Raw genomic sequence first — 16,306 nt, forward strand, 5'->3', positions numbered from 1 at the left:
ATTCCAACAATGCAAATTAGTTTGCCTGTATACAATAAATTAATGTATTATGGCACATTAATAGATTACAAAACTACAAGGGGAAAAGCAATTGATCATTTCAGAAGATGCAGAGAAAGTACGTGATTAAAGTCCAATACTATTCCTGATAAAAAGCTCTTAGAAAACAAGAAATGAAAGAACTTCTTTATTCTGACAAAGAATATCTGGAAAAAAAAACACCCAAAGTAAACTATTGTGATTAATACAAAAAAGGTAAAAACATTAAATTCAAAATTAGAAACAAGATAACAATATCCTCTATGACCTCTTCCATTCATCATTGTAAGGGAGGTACATAAGAACTTAGTAAGAAACAGAATCAAATGTATTATTTACTAGAATCTGAAAGAAATAATCTAAACTGTTTATGTTTAAAAAAATAAATATAAAAGAGTAGTTTTCAGGGACTAAATATCAGGTGTATTTCTATGCCTAGAAACAAAATGTTAGAAATACAATAAACAGATACAATTTTAACCACAGAAAATATGAAGAAAAGGAATTCACCAAGTAAATGTCTTGTGAGCCATCAGAAAAAAAATATGACTGTGTGGAAATGCATTAAAGATACAAAAGTAAATGGAGAAATATAGCTTCTTCATGAATATGGAAAGCCTATATTTTAACCATATAAAATCTTACCAAAGTGATTCACAGATTTAATCTCTATGATTAAATGCTGGCAGAGGTTTGAATGGTACTCAACAAACTTACTCTAAAATTTATATGGAAAAAGACACAGCCAATGATAGTCAAGTTATTCTTGAAGAAATTTAGGTGAGTGTAAATTCCAGCCATAAATATTAGGCAGTAACACTTAGCAGAAAAGTTAGAAAAACACTTACCCAAACTTGAAACTTTAAGTTTAAACTTTAAACTTTAAGTACAAGAGATGTGGTGTTGGGGCAAGGAATAGCGACTTTATTTGGAAAGCTGGCAGACCGAGAGGATGGCTGAATAATGTCTTGGAGAACCATCCAGGTCCAGTCACAATACAGGCTTCTTTTATACAAAACAAAAACAAAAACAAACAACAACAACAAACAAATAAAAAACAAGGGAAGGTGTATGGTAGGTTGTTGCAAACATCTTGCTGTAGAAATTCTTTGTTCTTGCAGCTGTCCATGAGGGGCAGTTCATGGTGTCCCTGTAAACCTCCAAAAAACAAATGTTATTCTCTATTCTACAGCTTGTTATCTTTATGTGAGTGCAAAGCTAGCAAGACCAAGCCTAGGAAACAGGGCACAGTGGTCAAAGCTAAAGGAACAGATCTAATATAGAGTCAGATTTTTTCTCCTCTATTACATTAACTTCAGAAAATTATAATATCCTTATAAATTAAAGGTTTCAACACACAAACTCTAGCAATTTCTTTCCTAAGTTACCTTCAACCTTCTGCCTGTGTTCAGTGTGCACCAAGATAAATATACAAGTATGTTTATAACATCATTGCTTATAGTAATCAAACATCATAAATAACTCAAACATCCACTTTTTGGAAAATGGATTAATGGAGTAATTTTTAAGTTGCATTCTAAAAATTTCAGTTTTATAAAAATTAATAATTCTAAATATAAAAATTGCAGTAAAGAGAATGTTTCAGGGGAAATTGAACAACAATATAACATTTAATAAATATAAATGGCAACTTAAACTAAATGATATCATTTTATTGATATATAAGTGTGTTCAAGAAATTATAAAGAAAAGCAGGAGAATGAATTTTTAAATCTCAGGATACTCCGTAGTGAAGAAAGAGAGGTAAATAGGATAAAATAAAAGCACATTAAGGGCTTTAATAATAAAGTACATGTTTTAGTTAATTTCAAAAAGAAGGTTGATAAATTTCAGTTAGCCAGACAATTAGCCATTTTTGTTGTTTAAATTTTATCTTACTTATTTTTATGAAAATAGTACAACTTTAGCATCATGAAATTTGTGGACACTTCCTTTCTGACTTACTATATAGTTATTTTTTGTCATTTTTATATGTACATTTAAAAATATATATTCTGTGAGGTGTACAAATTGTTAGACAAAGGTTGGAAACTCTATAAGAAAGTCCTCCCTGTTCTTTTTTGTCTAATTAATCTAGAAATCTTCAAGGGATTAGTTGGTTTTTATTATTGTAAATCTTCTCACTTTAATTTTGAGTTTCTCAGTATCCAGACATTCTTTTTTTGTCAGTCTACCCTATATCTACATATGTGAGAGGACCAAGACCCTGATGCAACAATCATTCTTCCCAGAGAAAGCCCATGTCCTGGGATCTATAGGACCCAGCAGCATATATAAATATATACTTATCTACATTGGCACATTATAATCACTCATAATTACCTTTGGACTCACTCTTGGTGTTGAATACTCTATGTGTCTGGACAAGTGTACAATGGTATTTATCCACTGTTACAGTACCAGACACAATTGTTTCACTGCCCTAAAAATCCTCTATGCTTTACCTAATCAATCTTCCCTTTCTCATAACACTTAGCAACTTTTCATCTTTTTATTATCTCCATAGTATTGTTTTTTCCAGAATATCATGAGGTTGGAATCATATAATACATAGCCTTTGTAGATTGGCTTCTTTCACTTATCATTATACATTTAAGGATCTATATTATCTTTTTATGGCTTAATAGCTCATTTATTTTCAGCACTGAATAATAATCCATTGTCTGATTGTTCTATGGTTTATCCATTCTCCTACTGAAGGATATTTTTGTTGCTTCCATGTTTTGATAATTACAAACAAATCTGATGTAAATATCCTTGTGTAGGTTCTCATGTGGACATAGTTTTCAGCTCCTTTAGGTAAACTGTAAAGAGTAGACTTGAAGGATTTTATGGTAAGAGCACATTTAGTTTTGTAAGAAACTGCCAAACTACTTTCCAAACTGTTTTAATCATTTTGTATTTCCATCAGCAATAAGTAAGAGTTCCTGTTGCTCTACATCTTGGCAGGATGTTTGGTGTTGTCAGTGTTCTACATTTGGTTAGTCTAATAGGTATGTAGTAGTATCTTCTTGTTTTAATTTGTAGTTTCCTAATGGCATACAATGCTGAACATATTTTCGTATGTTTGTTATCTGTCATCATCCTTGGTGAGGTATCTGCTCAGGTAATTTGCTCATTTTTTAAATCAGGTTGTTTAATGTTCTATTGTTGAGCTTTTTAGAATTCTTTGTATATTTTGGCTAATAGCCTTTTATCAGATATATCTTTTGAATATGCATCCTCCCAATCTGTGGCGTCTTATCATTCTTTTGACAATGTCTTTTGCAAAGAAAACAAATTGTAATTTTTTTTAAAGTTCAGCTTAGAAATTATTCCTTTCATTGATCATGCCTTTGATGGTATATCAAAAAGTAAAGTGAACAAAGTCAAAATATGGACTAGATAATCCTTTAAATAGCAGAAACTAATTTCCAAAGATGGAGCAAAATACCATAATGAACTTATAATATAAAAAACAGTTAACATGACTATTTTCTTGATATAAAGTAGAAAATATATATAAAAATATATAATTAGAAAAAATTTAACTATCCTTGTGTAGGATAGAATAATAACTATCAGAAAATAACAATAAACAGGTTGTTTTTTATATAATATTGGCAAAACTGGATTAGAAGACAGCTTCTTGAAATGTATGTTTTGTAGAAAAGTCATCCTGAATTTTAAAATCTAGAAAAGGCCAAAATATTATACAAGTATGAAATAAATGAAATTATCTTCAGTGGTATAATGAATGAGGCGTTTAATGCCTGAAAAACGCATCTGAAGGAAAAACAAAAGAAAGTCACTCAAAAAAAAGAAAATTAATGAACAAAGTTATATGTGGAAAACAAAATAAAGTCATAAATAAATTAGTCAATAATACATATGGATAAGCCTAAATTAAGTCAATTTCCCTATTAAAAGACATTAAAATGCATAAATTCTCAGATATTTGGGGGGAATCTCTAGGATATTTGCAAGAGGAACACTTAAACATGCTGCAAAAATTATTGAAAATAAAAATATAGAAAAAGAAACACCAGAAAGAAATACCTATTACTATAAAATGTAGTTATATCAGTTTTAGTTTTAAGCAACATAAATGAGCAAGGGTAAATATATTGGAAATGTCATGTTTTATTTCTCAGTTTGGGTGGTAGAGTAATGGATAAATATTTTATAATCATAACCTGTATGTATCAAATGTTTCATAATTTAGAAATGCAAATAAAAAATATAATCAAATCTTACTGTAATGTAACAAATAAAGAATTAAACATTCTTTTTTGTATGTAATTCCTGGGTATTATGTGTGTGTATATTATATATATGTATATTTTTCTCCTAGAATCAAATTATGCACACAATTTTGCTTTATGAACATTAGACATTCTATATTGAGAATCCCTGATTGTTTTCAAAGACTGTAAATATAATTATTAATAACAAAGTAACATTTTATTTGTGAAAACCATAAGAAATATAATTACTCAGCTTTACTGATGTTGTTACATTGTTTTTAATGCTTCACACTGTAATTTTTCTATTAAAATAACCATTCTAATATCTCTTTATTTATACATTTGAAATGATTTTAACTTTGTAATTAAATTATTAAAAATCTTTAGTGAATAATATAGATTATGAAATATAGAAACAGAAAAAATATTACTCACAAGCCCATAATTAACTAAATTTAATCTTTGATATAGAGACTTCCAGAATGCTATCATTAAAAATATACTCATTATTTTAATTATAAATTTTGCACAGAAATTTTAAAATGTTTTACATATCCAAGAAGTCATTAACTCTGTTTTCCTTTTCTTCTTTTTCCCCACTACTTATACCTGATAGGGATCAGTCTTGAAGGGATCATCAAGAGGACATGACTACTGGAATGTGTTTCGCTTGCCTTCCCTGCAGAAGTCCCACCAAGTACTCAGCCTTGCGACAGTAATGTGCTTGTTGCCGAGACCATCGGACAGTATTTTAAGGCTTCTATATAAACTTTTAAGATTCTGGTAGGGTTGCAGGGAGACTCTTGTGGCTGCTCAAGACAAGTCTCATAATTAAGTTATCTTGCTGATAAAACCTGCTGCCCACTAAGCTGCAGGGCTCTGCTTCTTTCTATGGTCTCCTTCCCGTCTGTGTTGGACCAGTTCATGGATCATCAAGCAGACTGGGCTGAAGTACATCCTCCAGAAATTCTCTCTGTGAAGATGTCTGGGTGTAAATTTTTTTTCATCCTTTTTATTTCTAGAAGTATATTTGGTTATTACTCTCACAACTGCTAATTTGTCCAGATGCATAGTTTTAAGCTTAGAGTGATTTATCTTCCTTTCATCATGCTGAAAATGTCTCTCCTTACACAGATTCATTATCATGGTGGCCCAGTTTTTTTTTTATTTCAATTTGAAATTATATAGGCAGAGGTATCTTTTCACCAATTGTTACATCAATGTTTTGAACTATTTTAATATACATGCTGTTTACTAAAATAAAATTGTATAACATGAGAGTTGTGGATTAAGTTTTATTTGGGGCAAAATGAGGACTATAATCTAGGAGACAGCACCTCAGATGGCTCTGAGGACCTTTTCTGAAGAGGCGGGGGAAATTCAATATTATATATGTAATTTTAGTGAAGGGGATTACGTGCAATCAAACACACATTGAGTTCTTTTGCCAGTTATGAGGAGCAGACGTCACCATTAATGAATTTTGTGCTCTTCTAGATATAAGGAGATGCAAGAATTGGGGCTTATAAAATCTTCTCCTGAAAACATCTATCTGAAGCTCTATTTTGTCAGTTTCCCCACAGCACAAAGTGCTCCATTCCTGATCTCCACTGTGAACTTTTAGGGAGTGATGGAGGTCAGCGGCTACAGTGGCTTGTGATTGGTTATAGTACCAAGCAGAGATAGCTGGCAAATGTTATAAACGATTATTCCCCTTAACATTTTTATTTGAATCATTTTTTGCTTACTTTTTTCTCCATTATAATTTTATATTATACTTAAAATATAAAGACTTATGATTGATAAAAATTCACTGTTAAATCTTTTATTTGTAAATATTAGAAAAGAAAGTTATTTTTGCTATCTCAACTTTTTTATAATTTTCTTTTAATTGTATCTGTGTTATTAACCATATAATAATCAATAATGCAAATTGATATAAAGTAACATGCATTTACAAAATCAAACAAGTTAGACGGAAGTATCATTTTAAGAATTACTTTTATTTATTGGCATTTATTTTGAAATATTTTCAAAATAGACGTGATCCTTATTTTGTCTACCTGTAGATTCAATACCCTTTAACATAGCATTTATATAATCATATCGTACTTCTTAAATTTTAAAAAATGTATCCTTTTCTTAGTATTTATATTTATTTTTTAGGATAAATATATAGTTACCATTCCTTCTGATTCTTTGAATGTCTTGGTATTACTTTGGCTTAACTACAAACATAACAACATTAGTGGTAACACAATTATAGAATTATAATATTTTTTCTTAAAGCTTTATAGCTATTTCCATAATATTTGGTGGCTAGTCAGTCTTTAATAGAAGAAGACAAGGCTATTCTTTGTTTTCTCTATAGAAGTAATTTTGTTTTTTGTTTTTTTTCTGGTCCACTTTTAAATTTAACATTTTGAAATAGATATAGATATATATCTATTTTGCATTATAATTAAGCTTTAAACATGGTATATTCTTTTACTTATCTTGATATGCCTATTTCCCTGCCCTGGGAACAAATCTGGATATCCAACAGTTTGGCACATTTTCTTGGTTGTTCTCTGATTGCTTAGAGTCAGGTCATACCCATGCTTTAGCTACTGCACTGGATGACTGAATTTCTAATGCTATTTCCGTCTTTTGAGCTGCAGTTTCATTAAATTTATGTATTATTTATTGTAGAAGCAAATAAAAGCTTATATTTGTAGGTAAATGGCATAAGTTTTAGTGGAATGTGGAGGTCACAATACAAATGTTTAGTTGATATAGATCTTTACTCTAAATAATGATGAAATTTTTTGATGTTAAGTTGCCTTCCTGCTTTCCTTCCCTCTTCTTTTCTTTCTTTTTGATTGGTATTTTTGGCTCTAAAATTTATTTTTTTGGCAAAATCTTATTTGAATTGATACAGAGATGAAGGATACATACACACACATAAATGTCTATATAAGCTCTGCTAAATAATCATAAAATCTGTTTCTCGAATCAATTCAAAATATTTTAAGAATGCTGCTTTCCTTGAATTAAACTTAATTCTTCTCACTTATTTATTAAGCAGCATTCCTTTGTCATGCACTGACTACAGCCTTGTTCTTCCACTAAGTAATTGTGTTTTATAAATTTGCAAGCAACCAGAGTGATTTCAGAATTTGTTAAAGATTTACAAAAAAGTGACATGATCTTAACCGCATGCTGCTATTGCCAATATGCCCGTTAGAGTGATGATTTTACTAAAAGCAATGTCTAACTCCTTCACATTCCTACAATAATGGCCTTATTATTATACTACAAAAGATGACATCTTCAAATAAAAATGTCTAACTCTATAACAATATTCCATGAATTCACTTATTACACAATATTAACAAACTACTTAAAGAATGAATCAAAACCATATAAGATATTATTTCACATGTATTGGAAAAAATAATACGATGAAGTAAATTAAATCTAATAGTGTTAAAATATTCAAAGCCTTTCTAATGATAAAAACTTTAAATATAAAATATTCTACTTCAAAAATGCTTTCAGAGATGTTATAAATGGTGAGAGGATTATATATCATATATAGTTTTCTGTTTATGAATTTGATTATAGCAATGGAACAGTGTAGTATTAAATTTAAAAAAATGCATATCATTTGAAGATATAAATTAACCTCAAATTTGGGTTGTAAATAATTTTATATTTAGCTTTCAGTTTTCTTTATGCGTTTTTATATAATTTCAGGAAAATAATTATCATATACAAATGTACAGATCTGAGTTTTTATCTAATATGTCTCAATCTCAAGAGTTCTAAAACCCCTCCATTTCCTTCTTTCCTTCCTTCCTCTTTCCTTCCTTGGTATAAAAGTTAATTGTTGGCAATATTTTATCAGAACTTATAATGTGAATGAAGGATGAAAGATATATACATATATACACACACACATATAGTGATGATCCAACTTGGAATAAATATTTCCATATTTCTATGAAAAAATATGAATGAATTTAACTATAGTATGTAATTCCTTAACATTTTTCATAATATACAGTATATGTACTTACAACTTCATACAGTGAACTTAATTGTTGAATATCAACCTTCATGCATGGAAGAGTTTTTATGTTATTATAAAGTATACTTTAATAATTGTGATAAAGGAGAATTACATGGTGTTAAGGAATTATGTTAATGTAATGGGCTTTATGAATTCACAAATTAGCTGAGCAATGAGAGTGATTGGAATTAGATAGGCAAATCCCTTGAGGGGAGTAGGGGATTGATCTGTAAAAGATTATTTCTAAGAGTGAGAATAGCATGTGCATGCCCCTGTAGCATGAGGGAACATAGTTAAGTACGAGGATTGTCAGAAGTATATCTATGATAATGATCCTGAAGGTGAACAAGGAGTGATTTGAGGCTACTAACAAGGGTAAGGCCAAATATGTAACAGTCAACATATTATAGCAGGCTGTCCGGCGAGCCGGCCCTCCGCCCGCGCCGCGGGGTGGGCAAGCGCCCCGCAGGGGTCTGGGGCTCCCAGCCCACTGCCCGGCCTCCCTGCCACATGCTATGCGTCATCCGGGGACGCCCCTCGCCAAGAGAGACCCTCAATCACAAGTCACCCGCCCTCCCCACCCTCCTCGCCGTGCCTTGCAACCCCGCCCCCGAACCGCCCTCCCGATCCCCGTGCAGTACCCCCCGTCCATCGCCGGGAAGAACGGCAGTAACTCCAGCAGCCGTGGCGGCTCTTTGAGCCCAAGGGGCGAGCGAGGCAGCCATTGGCGGAGGCCGCTGCCTCTGGCTGTCAATCCCGCGGCCCGGCCCCGCCCCACCGGCGGAGCGTGGCAGGACGCAGGGCCGCGGGGACTGTCGGGACGGTTCCAAGATGGCCGCGCGCTTGGGGTCCGCAACTGCTGGCGGCCCCGAGCCCCGTTCACTGCCACCGCTGATGACCAGAGACGCCGGTCGGATCGGCGACCCCGGGGGCTGTCCCCGCGTGGCGGGAGGCCGCCATGGCGACCCTGGAAAAGATGGTGAAGGCCTTCGAGTCCCTCAAGTCCTTCCAGCAGCCGCCGCCGCCGCCTCAGCCCCCTAAGCCGGCATCGCAGCCGCCGCCGCTTCAGCTCCTTCAGCCGATACCGGCGCCGATGCCGCCTCAGCAGGCACGGCAGCCGACGCCGTCTCAGCCCCTTCAGCCGGCATCGCAGCCGCCGCCGCCTCGGCCCCCTCAGCCGGAACAGCCGCCTCAGCCGGTAACGCCGCCGATGCCGCCTCAGCCCCTTCATCCGGCACCGCAGCCTCTACCGGCACCGCCGCCCGCCCAGCCCCCTCAGCTGGCACCGCAGCCGCCGCCGCTTCAGCCGGTACCGCCGCCGATGCCGCCTCAGCCCCCTCAGCCGGCACTGCAGCCGCCGCCGCCTCGGCCCCCTCAGCCGGAACAGCCGCCTCAGCAGGTAATGCCGCCGATGCCGCCTCAGCCCCTTCAGCCGGCACTGCAGCCTCTACCGCCACCGCCGACCGCCCAGCTCCCTCAGCTGGCACCGCAGCCGCCGCTGCTTCAGCCGGTACCGCCGCCGCCGCCACCTCGGCCCCTTCAGCCGGCACCGCAGCCGCCGCCGCCTCGGCCCCTTCAGCCGGCATCGCAACCTCTACCGCCACCGCCGCCCGCCCAGCCCCCTCAGCCGGCACCGCAGCCGCCGAACCTTCAGCCCCCTCACCCGGCACCGCAGCCGCCACCGCTTCAGCCGGTACCGGCGCCGATGACGCCTCAGCAGGCACGGCCGCCGACGCCGTCTCAGCCCCTTCAGCCGGCATCGCAGCCTCAACCGCCATCGCCGCCCTCCCAGCCCACTCAGCCGGCACCGCAACCGCCGCCGCTTCAGCCCCTTCAGCCAGCACCGCAGCCTCTACCGCCACCGCCGCCCGCCCAGCCCCCTCAGCTGGCACCGCAGCCGCCGCTGCTTCAGCCGGTACCGCCGCCGCCGCCGCCTCGGCCCCTTCAGCCGGCACCGCAGCCGCCGCCGCCTCGGCCCCTTCAGCCGGCATCGCAGACTCTACCGCCACCGCCGCCCGCCCAGCCCCCTCAGCCGGCACCGCAGCCGCCACCGCTTCAGCCGGTACCGGCGCCGATGCCGCCTCAGCAGGCACGGCCGCCGACGCCGTCTCAGCCCCTTCAGCCGGCATCGCATCCTCAACCGCCATCGCCGCCCTCCCAGCCCCCTCAGCTGGCACCGCAGCCGCCGCCGCTTCAGCCGGTACCGCCGCCGATGCCGCCTCAGCCCCTTCAGCCGGCATCGCAGACTCAACCGCCATCGCCGCCCTCCCAGCCCCCTCAGCCGGCACCGCAGCCGCCGCCGCCTCGGCCCCCTCAGCCGGCACTGCAGCTGCCGCCGCCTCAGCCCCTTCAGCCGGCACCGCAGCCTCTACCGCCACCGCCGCCCGCCCAGCCCCCTCAGCCAGCACCGCAGCCGCTGACCCCCCAGCCCCCTCAGCCGGCACCGCAGCCGCCGCCGCCTCGGCCCCCTCAGCCGGCACCGCCGCCCTCCCAGCCCCCTCAGCCGGCACCGCAACCGCCGCCGCTTCAGCCCCTTCAGCCGGCACTGCAGCTGCCGCCGCCTCAGCCCCTTCAGCCGGCACCGCAGCCGCCGCCGCCTCGGCCCCCTCAGCCGGAACAGACGCCTCAGTCGGTAACGCCGCCGATGCCGCCTCAGCCCCTTCAGCCGGCATCGCAGAATCAACCGCCATCGCCGCCCTCCCAGCCCCCTCAGCCGGCACCGCAGCCGCTGCCGCCTCGGCCCCCTCAGCCGGTACCCGCCGCCGATGCCGCCTCAGCCCCTTCAGCCGGCACCGCAGCCGCCGCCGCCTCGGCCCCTTCAGCCAGCACCGCAGCCTCTACCGCCACCGCCGCCCGCCCAGCCCCCTCAGCTGGCACCGCAGCCGCCGCTGCTTCAGCCGGTACCCGCCGCCGCCGCCGCCTCGGCCCCTTCAGCCGGCACCGCAGCCGCCGCCGCCTCGGCCCCTTCAGCCGGCATCGCAGACTCTACCGCCACCGCCGCCCGCCCAGCCCCCTCAGCCGGCACCGCAGCCGCCACCGCTTCAGCCGGTACCGGCGCCGATGCCGCCTCAGCAGGCACGGCCGCCGACGCCGTCTCAGCCCCTTCAGCCGGCATCGCATCCTCAACCGCCATCGCCGCCCTCCCAGCCCCCTCAGCTGGCACCGCAGCCGCCGCCGCTTCAGCCGGTACCGCCGCCGATGCCGCCTCAGCCCCTTCAGCCGGCATCGCAGACTCAACCGCCATCGCCGCCCTCCCAGCCCCCTCAGCCGGCACCGCAGCCGCCGCCGCCTCGGCCCCCTCAGCCGGCACTGCAGCTGCCGCCGCCTCAGCCCCTTCAGCCGGCACCGCAGCCTCTACCGCCACCGCCGCCCGCCCAGCCCCCTCAGCCAGCACCGCAGCCGCTGACCCCCCAGCCCCCTCAGCCGGCACCGCAGCCGCCGCCGCCTCGGCCCCCTCAGCCGGCACCGCCGCCCTCCCAGCCCCCTCAGCCGGCACCGCAACCGCCGCCGCTTCAGCCCCTTCAGCCGGCACTGCAGCTGCCGCCGCCTCAGCCCCTTCAGCCGGCACCGCAGCCGCCGCCGCCTCGGCCCCCTCAGCCGGAACAGACGCCTCAGTCGGTAACGCCGCCGATGCCGCCTCAGCCCCTTCAGCCGGCATCGCAGAATCAACCGCCATCGCCGCCCTCCCAGCCCCCTCAGCCGGCACCGCAGCCGCTGCCGCCTCGGCCCCCTCAGCCGGTACCGCCGCCGATGCCGCCTCAGCCCCTTCAGCCGGCACCGCAGCCGCCGCCGCCTCGGCCCCTTCAGCCAGCACCGCAGCCTCTACCGGCACCGCCGCCCGCCCAGCCCCCTCAGCTGGCACCGCAGCCGCCGCCGCTTCAGCCGGGACCGCCGCCGATGCCGCCTCAGCCCCCTCAGCCGGCACTGCAGCCGCCGCCGCCTCGGCCCCCTCAGCCGGAACAGCCGCCTCAGCAGGTAACGCCGCCGATGCCGCCTCAGCCCCTTCAGCCGGCACCGCAGCCGCCGCCGCCTCGGCCCCTTCAGCCGGCACCGCAGACTCTACCGCCACCGCCGCCCGCCCAGCCCCCTCAGCCGGCACCGCAGCCGCCGCCGCCTCGGACCCCTCAGCCTGCACCGCAGCCGCCGAACCTCCAGCCCCCTCACCCGGCACCGCAGCCGCCACCGCTTCAGCCGGTACCGGCGCCGATGCCGCCTCAGCAGGCACGGCCGCCGACGCCGTCTCAGCCCCTTCAGCCGGCATCGCAGCCTCAACCGCCACCGCCGCCCTCCCAGCCCCCTCAGCCGGCACCGCAACCGCCGCCGCTTCAGCCCCTTAATCCGGCACTGCAGCTGCCGCCGCCTCGGCCCCTTCAGCCGGCACCGCAGCCTCTACCGGCACCGCCGCCCGCCCAGCCCCCTCAGCTGGCACCGCAGCCGCCGCCGCTTCAGCCGGGACCGCCGCCGATGCCGCCTCAGCCCCTTCAGCCGGCATCGCAGACTCAACCGCCATCGCCGCCCTCCCAGCCCCCTCAGCCGGCACCGCAGCCGCCGCCGCCTCGGCCCCCTCAGCCGGAACAGCCGCCTCAGCAGGTAACGCCGCCGATGTCGCCTCAGCCCCCTCAGCCGGCACTGCAGCCGCCGCCGCCTCGGCCCCCTCAGCCGGAACAGCCGCCTCAGCAGGTAACGCCGCCGATGCCGCCTCAGCCCCTTCAGCCGGCACCGCAGCCTCTACCGCCACCGCCGCCCGCCCACCCCCCTCAGCCGTCACCGCAGCCGCCGACCCCCCAGCCCCCTCAGCCGGCACCACAGCCGCCGCCGCCGCCGCCTCGGCCCCCTTAGCCGGTACCTCCACTGCTGCCGCCTCAGCCCCTTCAGCCGGCACCGCCGCCTCAACCGCCACCGCCGCCCGCCCAGCTGTGGGTCAGGAGCCGCTGCACAGACGGTGAGTCCCTGCGGGCCCCTCCCCAGCCCTGCGCGGGTCTCCGTCCCTCCCTCGGCCTCCCACGAAGGCCCCGAAGCAGTCCGGGCCCCACGCCTCTGCTTTCCCGGCTGCGAAACTCGGGAAGGAACAGGGCTGTGTTGTGATCGGGGGCCGCGCGTCCTGTTCGGCTTCCTCTGAGCCACTCCCCTCCCCTCTCCTCCTCTGGGCCAGGTGTAACATTTTGTCTTCCTTTTTCAACTGACGGTTTAAAACAGTGTTTCAGATAACTGTCAAAACACTGTACATGCAAAATACTAGGTTAACTTAAGGGAAGGAGTAGGAGAGAAGGGGGAAAGGAGCGAAGTTCACCGGTCACTTCTGCGGGGGAGGGTTAAGTGGTCACAGTGGTGAACGCGTAACTGCTACATGGCCCAGTGCGCTTACCATCATAGTCGTTACTGTTACTAACCCCGGACAGCCCTGGTATTAAGGAGGCATGACCACAGAACATGTGCTCATTGAGCTTAAGTTTACACAAACAGTAAGATTTCCACGGAATCAAGACAGGCAGTAAACGCCAGCTGCAGAGGACAGCTTGTGCAGGGCTGGGAAAGAGCATGGCATGATCAGAACTTTAGTTTGACTGGCTTGAAATGTAGAGGGAAAGGGAAACTTCACACTGATGAATCAGAGAGGAGATAGCTGTTTTTTATTAAACTAAAATGGTTGAATGAGCCTTGTTGATTAATGATTTGCCTTAGCAATTTGAATTTGGATTCTGCAAGTATTTTATAAGTTCTGTAAGAAGCTTGTTTTAAAATTTCAGAACTCTTAAGGTATTAGAAGTTCAGTTTTATTTTATAAGAATTTTTAAAAAGTGTTTATTTAACTCAATTAGAACAGAGTTCCTTTAACATAGGAGACTTTATTATCTCATGTATTAATACCCTCTAGAGGTACACAATGAAAAATGTGATTTATAAACAGATACATACAGACACAAGGAAAACAGAGCATGTAGCTTCAGTAACAGTTTAAGAGAAAAGTCAGAAACAGAAATCTTCCCTGGTCAAAATACCAAAAAAAGCACCTGGGGCTTATATCCCTTAATTGATTTGAGCTCTAAATGGACAAATACACATTTTTTTTAAAAAAAAAATTGCTAAGAACAAGATTCTTTTTCATGTTGAGTAATAATTTTGGAGTTTAAATAAATACCAACAATAGAGCTATGAGGGAGGAAAAATATAAAATACTGATTTTTTTATTTGATTTCACCGTAAGGTGCATTCTTAAATACATAGGAGACAACTGTCATGATTTGCACAACTCGCTTGCAAATAGTTCAACAGTATTAACAATGATTGAATTTAGGTGGTGGGCATATGGGAATTTATCATCTTATTAAACAGTTTTCTGTACTTCTGAGACTTATAATAAAACATTGGAAGGAACCTGTTAGACATAATGCTCTATGTGAAGTAATTTGTTCCCTTTGTGAAATTCTAGGAAGGTTAAAATGCATGTTCATAACTTCAAGAAAGTCACAAGCATTTATGATGTAATCAGAACTACCTGAGGATCTGTGAAACTTGGTGAGTTGGTGAATTTTTTAAAATGTCTTAAAACATTTTGTTTTTACAAAGATTACAGGAGTAAGAGAAGGTAAATCTTAATCAACTCTTAATATTTTTTTCCTGGTTGATGTGATATAATTATATGTGGGGAAAAAAAGGTAAATTCTAAAAGGAGACAGTACCTTGATGGTTTTCTATGGAGGAAACTCAAGCAGGAGGAAGTTTAATTTAAAAACATAAATTACTGCACTTTATAATACATTCTAAGTTGTCATTCTTTTGAATGCCTTCCTTTCCAGACAGATGTGTTATTCTGGGAGATCATCAGGACTTCTGGGTATTTGGAGGTATTGACCTAACCAGTGGAACTGCTGATTTATAAGAAGTTGTCCAGAATTTTGGAAAACTGATTAGTAGAGGTAAATAATGTTTCCATGGCAAGTGATGACAGAAAGTGACTTCAGTGAATTTTCCTTTGTTTTTAGGCAGATGTACCTAACCATGTATGTTAACAATGATTTCAAGCTGGAGACTGAGAAGAACTGCCATTTTTGCCAGCTGGGATGCAGAAAAATTTGGACTTCTGGGTTCCACAAATGGGCTGAGGTAACTAAGACAGTAAACATATCTTCTTGGTCAACATGTATCTCAGGGTAATCACAGATGTGTTCCATTACCTGATACTGTTTTAAATTGGATAAAAACAAGAAAATTTAAGAAATAGAGTTTGTTTTTGCTTTTACATCAGTTTGGCAAAACAGAACAACCTCTTAATTACTAAGCACAAACCAATTTTTTCATTATTTTTAAAATATTTTAGTTTCTATTTATATTGGTTTTGTGATAAGTAAGTAAAATCTGTAAGCTCAGAAAATAGTCAAACCTAGGAAACTACTTCTGACAAGTGAATTAGCCTATTGAAAATCTGATTTAGATCCTTGGCATTAATTTTCAAGTTTTTACAGTTTCCTTGGATTTCTTCTATCCAGGAAAACAACATGCTCTTTTTAGATGACTATACTCTGATTATAGTCTCTCCTTTATGGATTCAACACTAAATTGTAACCATAGGTATATTTTACCATTTACAAAAGTGCCTGGTTGGGAAGTGTAATACAATGATTTTGTAAATTGAATTACTCTAAAATTTCAAGGATTTATTTTTAATTCAATTATGATTAATTTTCATTTGTCACTGGCTCTTAATGCTTTATTTTAAAGTGTCTCTCATAGACCCCCTTCTTTCATCTTCTTCCCTTATGCTCTCTGTCCAGTAACTCTAAGTTCTTACATGTTCAAGGTAGGCTTGTGTATTTTTTTAAAGGCAGGCGCACCAAAAAGCACTTTCCTGTGACTATCCTCTGTTTTGTTCATTTATGAGTCCAAATTTTATAGAATTGATTTAAAGAATGTCATATCTTTCTTATTATTGTGAATGGTTTTTAAAATGCTTTCCTTCTGACTCATT

At 44.0% G+C, this 16,306-nt stretch overlaps 2 protein-coding genes across 3 annotated transcripts in view; both read left to right on the top strand.

Moving 5' to 3' along the window:
- LOC140693668 (uncharacterized) overlaps window positions 1–10,976 on the top strand; it is a 180,228-nt gene extending 169,252 nt beyond the window's left edge. The window contains exons 4-5 of the mRNA XM_072957381.1: window positions 9,441–10,812; window positions 10,952–10,976. Of these exons, the coding sequence (XP_072813482.1) occupies window positions 9,441–10,812; window positions 10,952–10,976 (1,397 nt within the window). The remainder of the gene's footprint in view (window positions 1–9,440; window positions 10,813–10,951) is intronic.
- A 2,183-nt stretch (window positions 10,977–13,159) lies between these two features.
- LOC140694130 (uncharacterized) overlaps window positions 13,160–16,306 on the top strand; it is a 49,478-nt gene continuing 46,331 nt past the window's right edge. Inside the window, exons 1-4 of one of the 2 annotated variants that reach the window (XM_072957550.1) lie at window positions 13,160–13,282; window positions 14,771–14,856; window positions 15,138–15,185; window positions 15,324–15,444. In XM_072957550.1, the coding sequence (XP_072813651.1) occupies window positions 15,142–15,185; window positions 15,324–15,444 (165 nt within the window). In that variant the 5' untranslated portion in view covers window positions 13,160–13,282; window positions 14,771–14,856; window positions 15,138–15,141. Of the gene's footprint in view, window positions 13,283–14,770; window positions 14,857–15,137; window positions 15,445–16,306 lie in introns of both variants that reach the window. The other variant, XM_072957549.1, reaches the window with a different exon arrangement.

This window comes from Vicugna pacos, unplaced genomic scaffold (assembly GCF_048564905.1).
Source record: "Vicugna pacos unplaced genomic scaffold, VicPac4 scaffold_20, whole genome shotgun sequence".
Taxonomy (NCBI): domain Eukaryota; kingdom Metazoa; phylum Chordata; class Mammalia; order Artiodactyla; family Camelidae; genus Vicugna; species Vicugna pacos.